The sequence below is a fragment of the Lampris incognitus genome, chromosome 3, assembly GCF_029633865.1.
Source record: "Lampris incognitus isolate fLamInc1 chromosome 3, fLamInc1.hap2, whole genome shotgun sequence".
In the NCBI taxonomy this organism is placed as follows: Eukaryota; Metazoa; Chordata; class Actinopteri; order Lampriformes; family Lampridae; genus Lampris; species Lampris incognitus.
The window spans coordinates 1,345,033-1,360,620 of NC_079213.1; the positions used below are offsets into that span (position 1 = coordinate 1,345,033).

The following is a 15,588-nucleotide window of genomic DNA, read 5'->3' on the forward strand; positions in this document are numbered from 1 at the left end:
CGTCCTCAGTCTGTCACAACTGTTGTGCAGCAGTGTATGCCTTTTCATGTGTGTCAGTCCGCTGCCACGAGGCAGACTGGCCACGAGGCAGACTGGCCACGAGGCAGACTGGCCACGAGGCAGACTGGCCATGAGGCAGACTGGCCACGAGGCAGACTGGCCACGAGGCAGACTGGCCATGAGGCAGACTGGCCACGAGGCAGACTGGCCACGAGGCAGACTGGCCATGAGGCAGCCACGAGGCAGACTGGCCACGAGGCAGACTGGCCACGAGGCAGACTGGCCACGAGGCAGACTGGCCACGAGGCAGACTGCAGACTGGCCATGAGGCAGACTGGCCACGAGGCAGACTGGCCACGAGGCAGACTGGCCATGAGGCAGCCACGAGGCAGACTGGCCACGAGGCAGACTGGCCATGAGGCAGCCACGAGGCAGACTGGCCACGAGGCAGACTGGCCATAAGGCAGACTGGCCACGAGGCAGACTGGCCACGAGGCAGACTGGCCATGAGGCAGACTGGCCACGAGGCAGACTGGCCATGAGGCAGACTGGCCACGAGGCAGACTGGCCACGAGGCAGACTGGCCATGAGGCAGCCACGAGGCAGACTGGCCACGAGGCAGACTGGCCACGAGGCAGACTGGCCACGAGGCAGACTGGCCACGAGGCAGGGGATGCAGGGCTCCCAGGACGGTCGCCGTGTTGGGCAAGAAGCAGCTGCAAAAATTGAGCAGCCCAAGAAATGACTGAAGCTCCATTTTGTTCTGAGGTGAGGACGCCTTCTGAACGGCCTCCACCTTTTCACCGGTCAGCCGCATGCCACCCTTATCCACACAAAACCCCAAGAATTCAACATGGGTGGCAGCAAAGATGCTCTTCTTCTTCTGCAACCACAATCCCGCTTCGCAAAGTGTTTCAACACGGCACAGAGCCGTGCACTGTGCTCTCCGCTGGCTTTGCCCGTGACACGCGTGTCATCCAGATACGGCTGAACTCCCGGAATACCAGTGAGAAGGGTATCCGTGAAATGCTGGAATATGAAACAGCCGTTGATACCCCAGACTGCAGGCGGGGGGCCCCAAAAAGCCCACGATGAGTGTTTATGGTGAGCAGCTCTGCGGCGCGGTCGTCCAACACGAGCTGCTGGTGAGCTTGTTTGAGGTCAAGCTTAATAAAAACCACTCCCCCTCCTGACTTGGAGAACAGTTCAGCCGCTTCTTTTCACCTGACAGTGAGGAGTTTCACCAGGGGGAGGTAGCACGTGGGAGGATCACGCTATTCCCCCCAGTCCCCCCACCCCCCCCCACAAACAGGTGCCCTGACCCACCAGAGGAGGCGCTAGTGCAGCGACCAGGACACATACCCACATCCGGCTTCCCAACCACAGACACGGCCAATTGTGTCTGTAGGGACGCCCGACCAAGCCGGAGGCAACACGGGGATTTGAACCAGCGATTCCCATGTTGGTAGGCAGCGGAATAGACCAGTCCACTACCTGGACTCCCTCATGCATGTGTTCTGGATGGTGGGAGGAAACCCACACAGACACGGGGAGAACATGCAGACTCCACACACGAAGGACCTGGGATGGCCTGGGGTTTGAACTCAGGACCTTCTTGCAATGAGGCGATGGGGCTAGCCACAAGGCCACCATGCCACATGGCTAGCACGAGAGCTTTTTGGCTCAACCACTGTGTGTAGCATATATGTCCCGTGTGTAGCGTAGCATGTATAACATGTGTAGGGTGTGTGTAGTGTGTATAATGTGTGGGTGTGTGTGTTGGGGGGGTGTAGCACGTGTGTAGCATGTGTGTAGCACGTGTGTAGCATGTGTGTAGCATGTGTGTAGCATGTGTGTAGCATGTGTGTAGCATGTGCTTACGTCGTCCGTGTCCTTGACTCGGAGGATCTGTTCTCGGAGGTCCTGAAGGTCGTTGAAGGTGGACTGAGCTGTGATGGAGTAAACCAGAGCAAAGCCCTGGCCGTTCTTCATGTACAGGTCCCTCATGGCCGTGAACTGCTCCTGCACACACACACACACACACACACGTGTACACATGAATAATATACACACACACGCACACACGTACACATGAATACACACACACACACATAAATACACACACACACACGTATACACACACACACACACACACACACACATGAATATACACACACACATGTACACATGAATACACACACACACAGACACGTGTACACATGAATAATATACACACACACACACACACACATGTATACACACACACACACACACACACGTACACATGAATACACACACACACACACACACACACATGAATATACACACACACATGTACACATGAATACACACACACACACAGACACGTGTACACATGAATATACACACACACATAAATACACACACACACACAGATGTACACATGAATACACACACACATGAATATACACACACATGTACACATGAATACACACACATATATACACATGAATACACACACACACACACACAGAGAAACACACACACACACACATGAATACACAAGTCAGTCAAAAAGACGTTGAGCAGAATAGACAAAGAGAAAATTAATGACAGAAAGAAACAGACAGTCAGTCAGTCAGCCAGTCAGTCAGACAGACACACAGTCAGACAGACACACATTCAGAGAGTCAGCCAGTCAGTCAGACACACAGACACACAGACACACAGTCAGACAGACACACATTCAGACAGTCAGACAGTCAGTCAGACACACAGACACACAGTCAGACAGATACACAGTCAGTCAGTCAGAGAGTCAGTCAGCCAGTCAGACACACAGACACACAGACACACAGTCAGACAGACACACATTCAGACAGTCAGACAGTCAGTCAGACACACAGACACACAGTCAGACAGATACACAGTCAGACAGTCAGAGAGTCAGTCAGCCAGTCAGTCAGACACACAGACACACAGTCAGCCAGTCAGTCGGTCAGTCAGAGAGTCAGTCAGCCAGTCAGTCAGACACACAGACACACAGTCAGCCAGTCAGTCAGTCAGTCAGAGAGTCAGTCAGCCAGTCAATCAGACACACAGACACACAGTCAGCCAGTCAGTCAGTCAGTCAGTCAGTCAGATACACAGGCACGCAGGCACACAGACACACAGTCAGACAGTCAGTCAGTCAGTCAGACACAGACACACAGACACAGTCAGACAGTCAGTCAGTCAGTCAGACACACAGATACACAGACACACAGACACAGTCAGACAGACAGACAGTCAGTCAGTCAGACACACAGATACACAGACACACAGACACACAGTCAGACAGACAGACGGTCAGTCAGTCAGTCAGTCAGTCAGTCAGTCAGACACACAGACACACAGTCAGCCAGTCAGTCAGTCAGTCAGTCAGTCAGTCAGTCAGACACACAGACACACAGTCAGCCAGTCAGTCAGTCAGTCAGACACAGACACACAGACACAGTCAGACAGTCAGACAGTCAGTCAGACACAGACACACAGTCAGACAGACAGACAGACAGTCAGTCAGTCAGATACACAGGCACGCAGGCACACAGACACACAGTCAGACAGTCAGCCAGTCAGTCAGACACACAGACACAGTCAGACAGTCAGTCAGTCAGACACAGACACACAGACACACAGTCAGACAGACAGACAGTCAGTCAGTCAGTCAGACACACAGATACACAGACACACAGACACACAGTCAGACAGACAGACGGTCAGTCAGTCAGCCAGTCAGTCAGACACACAGACATACAGTCAGTCAGCCAGTCAGTCAGACACAGACACACAGACACAGTCAGTCAGTCAGCCAGTCAGTCAGACACAGACACACAGACACAGTCAGACAGACAGACAGTCAGTCAGTCAGACACACAGATACACAGACACACAGACACACAGTCAGACAGACAGACGGTCAGTCAGTCAGTCAGTCAGTCAGACACACAGACACACAGTCAGCCAGTCAGTCAGTCAGTCAGACACAGACACACAGACACAGTCAGACAGTCAGCCAGTCAGTCAGACACAGACACACAGTCAGACAGACAGACAGTCAGCCAGTCAGTCAGACACAGACACACAGTCAGACAGACAGACAGTCAGTCAGTCAGATACACAGGCACGCAGGCACACAGACACACAGTCAGACAGTCAGACAGTCAGTCAGACACACAGACACAGTCAGACAGTCAGTCAGTCAGACACAGACACACAGACACACAGTCAGACAGACAGACAGTCAGTCAGTCAGACACACAGATACACAGACACACAGACACACAGTCAGACAGACAGACGGTCAGTCAGTCAGCCAGTCAGTCAGACACACAGACATACAGTCAGTCAGCCAGTCAGTCAGATACAGACACAGTCAGTCAGTCAGCCAGTCAGTCAGACACAGACACACAGACACAGTCAGACAGACAGACAGTCAGTCAGTCAGTCAGACACACAGATACACAGACACACAGACACACAGTCAGACAGACAGACGGTCAGTCAGTCAGCCAGTCAGTCAGTCAGACACACAGACATACAGTCAGACAGAGAGTCAACTGTCGTTTGCTGCAAACGTTGCATCGGTTGCTCGCTCCTGCAGATATCTCCTGTATAACATCAGGAGGATTCTCCCATTCCTCACCGACGAGATGACACAGGTGCTCATCCAGACCCTGGTCATCTCCCGGCTGGACTACGGCAACTCCCTCCTCGCTGGCGCCCCGGCGTCGGCCATCAGACCTCTGGAGCTTGTTCAGAAAGCTGCAGCTCGTCTGGTGTTCAACCTCCCTAAGTTCTCCCACACAACTCCCCTTCTCATGTCCCTACACTGGCTCCCAGGAGCTGCTCACATCCAGTTTAAGACTCTGGTGCTGGTCTACAGGGCAGTGAAGGAACAGCTCCTTCCTATCTCCAGGCCATGGTCAAGCCCTACACCCCCGCCTGACCACTTCGCTCTGCTGCCTCAGGACGCCTGGTTGCCCCGTCGCTCAGAGGCCCCTGATGCTGATCGACCCGGTCAAGGCTCTGTTCTGTCCTGGACCCACAGTGGTGGACTGAACTCCCCACTGATGTCAGGACAGCGGAGTCGCTGCCCATCTTTCAGAGCAGGTTGAAAACTAAACCTCTCCAAGAACTGCTACCCTGTTACTTGTTCTTAGCTCTTATTGTATTCACTCATTAAAAAAAACAATCTTTCTTGTGCTTTTACTTTAACACTGGTTTTGTTCTTAGATGCTTGTTTAGAGAGAAGATGCACTGATGACAAGTAGTTCTCCTGATTTCCCACGTTAAATTATGCACTTATTGTAAGTCGATGTGGATAAAAGTGCCTGCTAAATGAAATTGTAACAGTCAGACGGACAGACAGTCACACAGAGAGTCACATAGACAGAAAGACAGTCAGACAGAGAGACAGACAGACAGTCACACAGAAAGTAAGACAGAGAGACAACCAGAAAGACAGACAGACAGTCACACAGAAAGTCAGGCAGACAGACAGACGGAAAGTCAGAGAGAGACAGACAGATGGACAGAAAGTCAGACAGACAGACAGACAGTTAGACAGACAGAGTCCTTACGGTTCCTGCTGTGTCCAGGATTTCCAACATACACTGCTGCCCATCAACTTCTACTTGCTGGAGAGAGACAGACAGTTTGATCTTGTGGAGACAGTTTGTTTGTAGATGCAGACAGTAGAGAACACATGGAGCATCTTACCTTCCTGTACGAGTCTTCTATTGTTGGATCATACTTCTCTACAAAGATCCCCTGAACAAACTGTACCGTCTGCAGAGAGAGACAGAGACAAAGAGAGACAGACAGAAAGACAGAGGGAGAGAGACATAGACAGAGAGAGACAGACAGACTTAGACAGACAGAGAGATGGAGAGAAAGAGAGACAGAGCGAGAGAGACAGACAGAGACAGAAACAAGGTTATTTGTGTGTGTGTGTGTGTGTGTGTGTGTGTGTGTGTGTGTGTGTGTGTGTGTGTGTGTGTGTGTATATACAGTATAACATTAGCAACCCAGCCACTGAGGATGCACAAGCCAGTGCATCCTCAGTGCCGGTCCCAAGCCCAGATAAATAGGGAGGGCTGCATCAGGAAGGGCATCCAGCCTAAAACTTTTGCCAAATCAAATGTGCGGATCATAAATCAGATTTCCATACTGGATCGGTCGAGGCCCGTGTTACCAACGACCACCACCAGTACTGTTAACCAGCAGGGTGCTGGTGGAAACTATGCTACTGTTGGGCGAAGGAGAAGGAGATGGGGAAGGCATGTCCAGAGGCAGCTAGAGAGGAGGAAGGGTAGGAGTGTGGAGGTGAGAGTCAGAACCTTGAATGTTGGCCCTATGACTGGTAAAGGGAGAGAGCTGGCTGACATGATGGAGAGAAGAAAGGTAGGAATACTGTGTGTGCAAGAGACCAGGTGGAAGGGGAGTAAGGCCAGGAGTATCGGAGGTGGATTCAAACTCTTCTACCATGGTGTGAATGGGAGGAGTAATGGGGTAGGGGTAATTCTGAAGGAAGAGTATGTCAAGAGTGTGCTGGAGGTGAAGAGAGTGTCAGACAGAGTGATGAGTATGAAGCTGGAAATCGAAGGTGTATTGCTGAATGTTATCAGCGCATATGCCCCACAAGTTGGGTGTGAGATGGAGGAGAAAGAAGAATTCTGGAGTGAGTTGGACGACGTGGTGGAGAGGGTACCCAAGGAGGAGAGAGTGGTGATTGGAGTGGACTTCAATGGATATGTTGGTGAAGGAAACAGAGGTGATGAGGAGGTGATGGGAAGGTATGGTGTCAAGGAGAGAAATGTGAAAGGACAGATGGTGGTGGATTTTGTGAAAAGGATGGAAATGGCTGTGGTGAATATATATTTCAAGAAGAGGGAGGAACACAGGGTGACGTATAAGAGTGGAGGAAAGTGCACACAGGTGGACTATATCTTATGTAGGAGGTGCGATCTGAAAGGGATTGGAGACTGCAAGGTGGTGACAGGGGAGAACGTAGCTGGACAGCATAGGATGGTGGTCTGTAGGATGACTTTGGAGACCAAGAAGAGGAAGCGAGTGAAGACAGAGCCAAGGATCAAATGGTGGAAGTTAGGCAGCATCAGATGGTGGTCTGTAGGATGACTTTGGAGACCAAGAAGAGGAAGCAAGTGAAGACAGAGCCGAAGATCAAATGGTGGAAGTTGAAGAAGGAAGACTGTTGTGTGGAGTTCAGGCAGGAGGTAACACAGGCACTGGGTGGTAGTGAAGAGTTGCCAGATGGCTGGACAACCACTGCAGAAATAGTGAGGGAGACAGCTAGGAAGGTACTTGGTGTGTCATCAGGACAGCGGAAGGAAGACAAGGAGACTTGGTGGTGGAATGAGGAAGTACAGCAAAGTATACAGAGGAAGAGGTTGGCAAAGAAGAAGTGGGATAGTCAGAGAGATGAAGAAAGTAGACAGGAGTACAAGGAGATGCAGCGTAAAGTGAAGAGAGAGGTGGCAAAGGCAAAGGAAAAGGTGTATGGTGAGTTGTATGACAGGTTAGACACTAAGGAAGGAGAAAAGGACTTGTACCGATTGGCTAGACAGAGGGACCAAGCTGGGAAGGATGTGCAGCAAGTTAGGGTGATCGAGGATAGAGATGGAAATGTGTTGACAAGCGAGGAGAGTGTGCTGAGAAGGTGGAAGGAGTACTTTGAGGGGCTGATGAATGAAGAAAATGAGAGAGAGAGAAGGTTGGATGATGTGGGGATAGTGAATCAGGAAGTGTGGTGGATTAGCAAGGAGGAAGTGAGGGCAGCTATGAAGAGGATGAAGAGTGGAAAGGCGGCTGGTCCTGATGACATACCTGTGGAGGCATGGAGGTGTTTAGGAGAGATGGCAGTGGAGTTTTTAACTAGATTGTTTAACACAATCTTGGAAAGTGAGAGGATGCCTGAGGAGTGGAGAAGAAGCATACTGGTACCGATCTTCAAGAACAAGGGCGATGTGCAGAACTGTAACAACTACAGAGGTATAAAGTTGATCAGCCACAGCATGAAGATATGGGAAAGAGTAATAGAAGCTAGGTTAAGAGGAGGAGAGGTGATGATCAGCCACAGCATGAAGATTTGGGAAAGAGTAATAGAAGCTAGGTTAAGAGGAGGAGAGGTGATGATCAGCCCCAGCATGAAGATATGGGAAAGAGTAATAGAAGCTAGGTTAAGAGGAGGAGAGGTGATGATCAGCCACAGCATGAAGATATGGGAAAGAGTAACAGAAGCTAGGTTAAGAGGAGGAGAGGTGATGATCAGCAGCAGCAGTATGGTTTCATGCCAGGAAAGAGCACCACAGATGTGATGTTTGCTTTGAGAATGTTGATGGAGAAGTATAGAGGAGGCCAGAAGGAGTTGCATTGTGTCTTTGTGGATTTAGAGAAAGCTTATGACAGAGTGCTGAGAGAGGAGGTGTGGTATTGTATGAGGGAGTCAGGAGTGGCAGAGAAGTATGTAGGAGTGGTGCAGGATATGTATGAGGGAGGTGTGACAGTGGTGAGGTGTGTGGTTGGAATGACAGATGGGTTCAAGGTGGAGGTGGGATTACATCAAGGATCGGCTCTGAGCCCTTTCTTGTTTGCAATGGTGATGGACAGGTTGACGGACAAGATCAGGCAGGAGTCTCCGTGGTCTATGATGTTTGCGGATGACATTGTGATCTGTAGTGAGAGTAGGGTGCAGGTGGAGGAGAGCCTGGAGAGGTGGAGGTATGCACTGGAGAGAAGAGGAATGAAAGTCAGTAGGAGCAAGACAGAATACCTATGTGTGAATGAGAGGGAGGACAGTGGAATGGTCAGGATGCAAGGAGTGGAGGTGACGAAGGTGTTTGAGTTTAAATACTTGGGGTCAACTGTCCAAAGTAACGGGGAGTGCAGGAGAGAGGTGAAGAAGAGAGTGCAGGCAGGGTGGAGTGGGTGGAGAAGAGTGTCAGGAGTGATGTGTGACAGAAGGGTACCAGCAAGAGTTAAAGGGAAGGTTTACAAGATGGTAGTGAGACCAGCTATGTTGTATGGTTTGGAGACAGTGGCACTGATGAAAAGACAGGAGGAGGAGCTGGAGGTGGCAAAGATGAAGATGATAAGATTTTCACTGGGAGTAACGAAGAAGGACAGGATTAGGAACCAGTATATTAGAGGGACAGCTCAGGTTGGATGGTTTGGAGACAAAGCAAGAGAGACAAGATGGAGATGGTGTGGACATGTGTGGAGGAGAGGTGCTGGGTATACTGGGAGAAGGATGCTGAATATGGAGCTGCCAGGGAAGAGGAGAAGAGGAAGGCCAAAGAGGAGGTTTATGGATGTGGTGAGGGAGGACATGCAGGTGGCTGGTATGACAGAGGAAGATGCAGAGGACAGGAAGAGATGGAGACGGATGATCCGCTGTGGCGCCCCCTAACGGGAGCAGCCGAGAGTAGTAGTAGACGGTATAACATTAGCAGCTTTTTCCTACATCGATATAATATATATATATATATATATATATTTATATATTTATATTTATATTTATATATATTTTTATATACAAATATACTATATCCATCCATTTTTCGAACTGCTTATCCTGCTCTCAGGGTGGCGGGGATGCTGGAGCCTATCTCAGCAGTCAGTGGGCGGCAGGCGGGGAGACACCCTGGACAGGCCGCCAGACTATCACACAGGGCCGACACACACACACATCTATCTGTTAGTGTGTTAATGTTGATTGACTGTGCAGATCTTTAATGTTAATTACTGCCACTTATTGTTATGTCTACTTTGTTTTTCAATGTCCACACATTTAATGGATCACAAGCTTTGGACACACACATGAACCACCAGTCATGCCAACAAAGCCACCTGAACCGATCTGAACTGAACTGACAGAGACAAAGAGAGACAGAGAGAGAGAGCGAGAGACGGAGAGACAGAGAGCTTTAAGACAATGTAACATCAGATGAGAGGAGACTGAATGTCCTAACATAAGGAAGACAGACAGAAACAGAGAGACACGGGCATATAGACAGACAAACAGACGGACAGACATATAAACAGACAGATAGACAGACACACAGGAGACATAGACAGACAGATGGACAGACGTACAGGCAGTCAGAAAGCCAGCTAGACAGACAGACAGACAGATGGACAGACAGATGGATGGACATATAGACAGACAGAGACAGACAGACACAGAAGGACAGACAAAGACAGACAGACAGATAGATAGACAGATGGATGGACATATAGACAGACACAGACAGACAAGCACACAGATGGACAGACAGAGACAGACAGACAAAGACAGACAGACTGATAGACGGACAGACACACAGACAGACAGATAGACACACAGAAGGACAGACAAAGATAGACAGACAGACAGACAGACACAGAGACAGAGATGGACAGAGACAGATGGACAGACAGAGATAGACAGACAGACAGACAGACAGACAGACAGACAGACAGACAGACAGACAGACAGACATATCAACACACAGATGGACAGACAGACAGAGACGGACAGACAGACATATAGACACACAGCCAGAGACAGACACACAGACAGACAGTAGGTGAGCTGTTCGAGGGCAGGTTGGTTCAGATATGTGGAGGGTTTATCCGGTATCACTGCTCATTTACTGACTGATAAAAAGTTGCATTTTAACAACACAACCCAGATTTACTGTCTGTCCACTCAGTGTTCACAGAGGGTCTAAAGGTAGTGGTAGTAGTAGTAGTACTAGTAATAGCAGTAGTAGTAGTAGTAGTAATAGTAGTAGCAGACTTACCAGGGCAGATTTGCCGACTCCTCCTGATCCTAAAACAACAAGTTTATATTCACGCATCCTGTCTGTGTCTGAAAGAGAGACAGACAGACAGAAGGAGAGAGGGGGGGGGGGGCTTTTGGTTCTTCACTTGGATCGTCTTTGGTTCAGACATGTGATGGGAATGGGAATCTTCTGGCACATATCCAGCGTTCACATGTTTTACTCAACACGTTAAACACAACCAAGGAAAACGTTCATCTGCTTTCAGATAAACACACATAGAACCAACCAAATATTCCTGTGGAACAGCCTATAGCAGAACAACGACCATCACCGACATGTTGTTCACATACAGGAACGATACGAAACAACACATCATCGTCACCTGGTCCAGACGCCATTTTACCAGACTCACTAGTACAAAGAGCCTGACCGGAAAGAGTGATAACAATCCACTGTAAACCTAATAGTCTACAGTGGATTATTGCTACTAGCCTAATAGTCTACAGTGGAGTATTACTACTAGCCTAATAGTCTACAGTGGATTATTACTACTAGCTTTAATAGTCTACAGTGGATTATTGCTACTAGCCTAATAGTCTACAGTGGATTATTGCTACTAGCCTAATAGTCTACAGTGGATTATTAATACTAGCCTTAATAGTCTACAGTGGATTATTACTACTAGCCTAATAGTCTACAGTGGAGTATTACTACTAGCCTAATAGTCTACAGTGGATTATTGCTACTAGCCTAATAGTCTACAGTGGATTATTATTACTAGCCTAATAGTCTACAGTGGATTATTGCTACTAGCCTAATAGTCTACAGTGGATTATTACTACTAGCCTAATAGTCTACAGTGGATTATTACTACTAGCCTAATAGTCTACAGTGGATTATTACTACTAGCCTTAATAGTCTACAGTGGATTATTACTACTAGCCTAATAGTCTACAGTGGATTATTACTACTAGCCTTAATAGTCTACAGTGGAGTATTACTACTAGCCTAATAGTCTACAGTGGATTATTACTACTAGCCTAATAGTCTACAGTGGGTTATTAATACTAGCCTAATAGTCTACAGTGGATTATTAATACTAGCGTTAATAGTCTACAGTGGATTATTACTACTAGCCTAATAGTCTACAGTGGATTATTGCTACTAGCCTAATAGTCTACAGTGGATTATTACTACTAGCCTAATAGTCTACAGTGGATTATTGCTACTAGCCTAATAGTCTACAGTGGATTATTACTACTAGCCTAATAGTCTACAGTGGATTATTACTACTAGCCTAATAGTCTACAGTGGATTATTACTACTAGCTTTAATAGTCTACAGTGGATTATTGCTACTAGCCTAATAGTCTACAGTGGATTATTACTACTAGCCTAATAGTCTACAGTGGATTATTGCTACTAGCCTAATAGTCTACAGTGGATTATTACTACTAACCTTAATAGTCTACAGTGGATTATTACTACTAGCCTAATAGTCTACAGTGGATTATTACTACTAGCCTAATAGTCTACAGTGGATTATTGCTACTAGCCTCATAGTCTATAGTGGATTATTACTACTAGCCTAATAGTCTACAGTGGATTATTGCTACTAGCCTCATAGTCTACAGTGGATTATTACTACTAACCTTAATAGTCTACAGTGGATTATTACTACTAGCCTAATAGTCTACAGTGGATTATTACTACTAGCCTAATAGTCTACAGTGGATTATTACTACTAGCCCAATAGTAGTGGATTACACTGCCTTGCAAAAGTATTCAACCCCCTTGACAGTCATCAGTAGTTTCTGGATTATAAAAGATACTCACACATCTGCTCCTGAACAATATTATTGTTGATAATAATAATAAATTAAACTTATATAGCGCTTTTCTAATACTCAAAGTCGCTTTACAATAAACGGGGTGAAACAAGACAACAGACAAACACAACACAGAACATACAGGGGTGGATGGGAATGGGGGCTACGAGAGGGAGAAGTGGCAGCCACACACGACGCCAGCAGGACTCTCCCACTTAAACACATACAAAAGGGCAAGAAAAACAAACATCATAAATCACAGATATCACAGACGATTGTGAAGCCATAAGCTCTAACAGCATGTTCCCAAAGCCAACATGAGTTATGTTTCACTGACTTTTTATTAATAAAGTAAAAAGGAAAATAGAGTGCTTGCATAAGCATTCAACCCCTTGTGCTCTGAAAGCTCCAAGTTTACACACATGACAGATTATTTCTAAAACAAACTCAGGTTAACACAACTGGACATAACTAGTGTGCACCTGTAAGATATTAAAGTACCGGTCTGGTTTATGGTATAAAAGCACTCTGTGTAAAGTTCATTAGCCGGGCGTGAACTCCATCAGAACATGAAGACAAAGCAGCAGAATTCTGAAGTAAGAGAAAGAGGCGGGAAAGGGACACAAAACCGTATCCCAAGAGTTTGGCTGTCCCACGGAACACTGTTGGATCCACTGTCAGAAAGTGGAAGCTGCATCACACCACCCAGACGCTTTGTAGGACAGGCCGTCCCTCAAAGCTCAGTGTCCAAGCAAGATGTGGGCTGGTGAGGAAAGCCACACATGATCCTGCAGTCACTGAAGGAGCTCCAGAGGCCAGTGGCTGAAACTGCAGTGACTGTGCGTGAGTCAACCATATCACGGCTCTCCATGAATCTGGCCTGTATGGGAGGCTGGCAAGACAGAAGCCGTTGCTCAAAACTATGCATATAAAAGCACGCTTGGAGTTTGCTACCAAGCATGAGAGAGACCCAGTTAGGATGTGGGTACAGGTTTTGTGGTCAGATGAGATGAAAGTTCACCTTTTTTGCCAAAACTCAAAATGTTATGTGTGGTTCAAACCTAACACTGCTCATCCCCTAAACCCCCCCCCCTTCTCCCTACAGTGAAGCATGGCAGCGGCAGCGTAATGCTATGGGGTTGCTTTTCAGCTGCAGGCACTGGGAACCTTGTTCACATTGAGGGAAGGACGGATGGAGCTAAATACAGGGAACATTGGAAGAAAACCTGTTGCAGTCTGCCATACAACTGATGCTTGGGAGACGGTTCGCCGTCCAGCAGGACAAGGATCGTAAGCACAAGGCTAAAGCAACAACGGCATGGCTCAGCAACAAAAAGGTGAAGGTTTTGGTGTCCGCGGAGGTGTAGCGGTCTAAGCATCGGCTTTGTGTCGATGCAGTTGCCCACTGGGGACCGGGGTTCGCCCCCCGGTCTCGTCAGATCCGACTATGGCCGGACTCGAAGAAGCAGCAATCATTGGCAGTGCTGTCTTCGGGAGGGGGGCGGAGTCGGCTTGTGTTCGTCACATGAATGCGTCTCTGTGTGTGTGTGGGGGGGGGGGGGGAAGCAGTGGTTCGGCCTGGTTTCACCTTGTCCCGGAAGTAACGAGGTGTCTCCTTCCAGACTGCCGGCCGGAGAGATGCAGTTGGCGAACGCATGCAGTACGAGAGTGGGTGTTTGAATTAAAATAGGGATCGATTGGCCACTAAAGGGAAAAATCAGAACTACGTTTACTTAAACAGGTGGAGGTTTTGGGGCGGCCAAGTCAAAGTTCGGACCTCAACCCCACTGAAAATCTGTGGCACCGACTGAAAATCACAGTCCAGAGGCGCCACCCCACCCCACTATACAAAGTATTGATATGTGGGGGTTGAATACTTATGCAACCCCTATATTTTAGTTTTTAATTTATTAATAAAAAGTCAGTGAAACATAACTTATTTTGGCTGTGGGAACATGCTGTCAGAGCTTATGGCTTCACAACAATAACATTGTTCAGGAACAGTTGTGTGAGTATCTAGAGGATTATTACAACTAATGTTATAATCTACAGAGGATTATTACAACTAATGTTATAATCTACAGAGGATTATTACAAGTAATGTTATAATCTACAGAGGATTATTACAACTAATGTTATAATCTACAGAGGATTATTACAACTAATGTTATAATCTACAGAGGATTATTACAAGTAATGTTATAATATACAGAGGATTATTACAACTAATGTTATAATCTACAGAGGATTATTACAACTAATGTTATAATCCACAGAGGATTATTACAATTAATGTTATAATCTACAGTGGATTATTACAAGTAATGTTATAATCTACAGAGGATTATTACAACTAATGTTATAATCTACAGAGGATTATTACAACTAATGTTATAATCTACAGAGGATTATTACAACTAATGTTATAATCTACAGAGGATTATTACAAGTAATGTTATAATATACAGAGGATTATTACAAGTAATGTTATAATATACAGAGGATTATTACAACTAATGTTATAATCTACAGAGGATTATTACAACTAATGTTATAATCTACAGAGGATTATTACAAGTAATGTTATAATCTACAGAGGATTATTACAAGTAATGTTATAATCTACAGTGGATTATTAGAGGATTATTACTACGTAATTTTACAATCCACGGTGGATTATTACTAGCAATTTTATAATGTACAGAGGATTATTACAACTAATGTTATAATCTACAGAGGATTATTACAAGTAATGTTATAATCTACAGTGGATTATTAGAGGATTATTACTACGTAATTTTACAATCCACGTTGGATTATTACTAGTAATTTTATAATATACAGAGGATTATTACTACTAATGTTATAATGTACAGAGGATTATTACAACTAATGTTATAATGTACAGAGGATTATTACAACTAATGTTATAATGTACAGAGGATTATTACAACT

General features: G+C 46.6%; 1 protein-coding gene across 3 annotated transcripts in view; it reads right to left on the minus strand.

Annotated features, from left to right (window-relative positions):
• The window catches only part of LOC130108962 (ras-related protein Rap-1b), a 36,382-nt gene that overhangs the window by 15,909 nt on the left and 4,885 nt on the right, over nt 1–15,588 (minus strand). For 2 of the 3 annotated variants that reach the window (XM_056275624.1, XM_056275623.1), the window contains exons 2-5: nt 10,824–10,891; nt 5,740–5,808; nt 5,601–5,657; nt 1,882–2,022 (exon numbers count right to left, since the gene is read on the minus strand). In XM_056275624.1, coding sequence (XP_056131599.1) covers nt 1,882–2,022; nt 5,601–5,657; nt 5,740–5,808; nt 10,824–10,880 — 324 coding nt within the window. In that variant the 5' untranslated portion in view covers nt 10,881–10,891. Of the gene's footprint in view, nt 1–1,881; nt 2,023–5,600; nt 5,658–5,739; nt 5,888–10,823; nt 10,892–15,588 lie in introns of all 3 variants that reach the window. The other variant, XM_056275625.1, reaches the window with a different exon arrangement.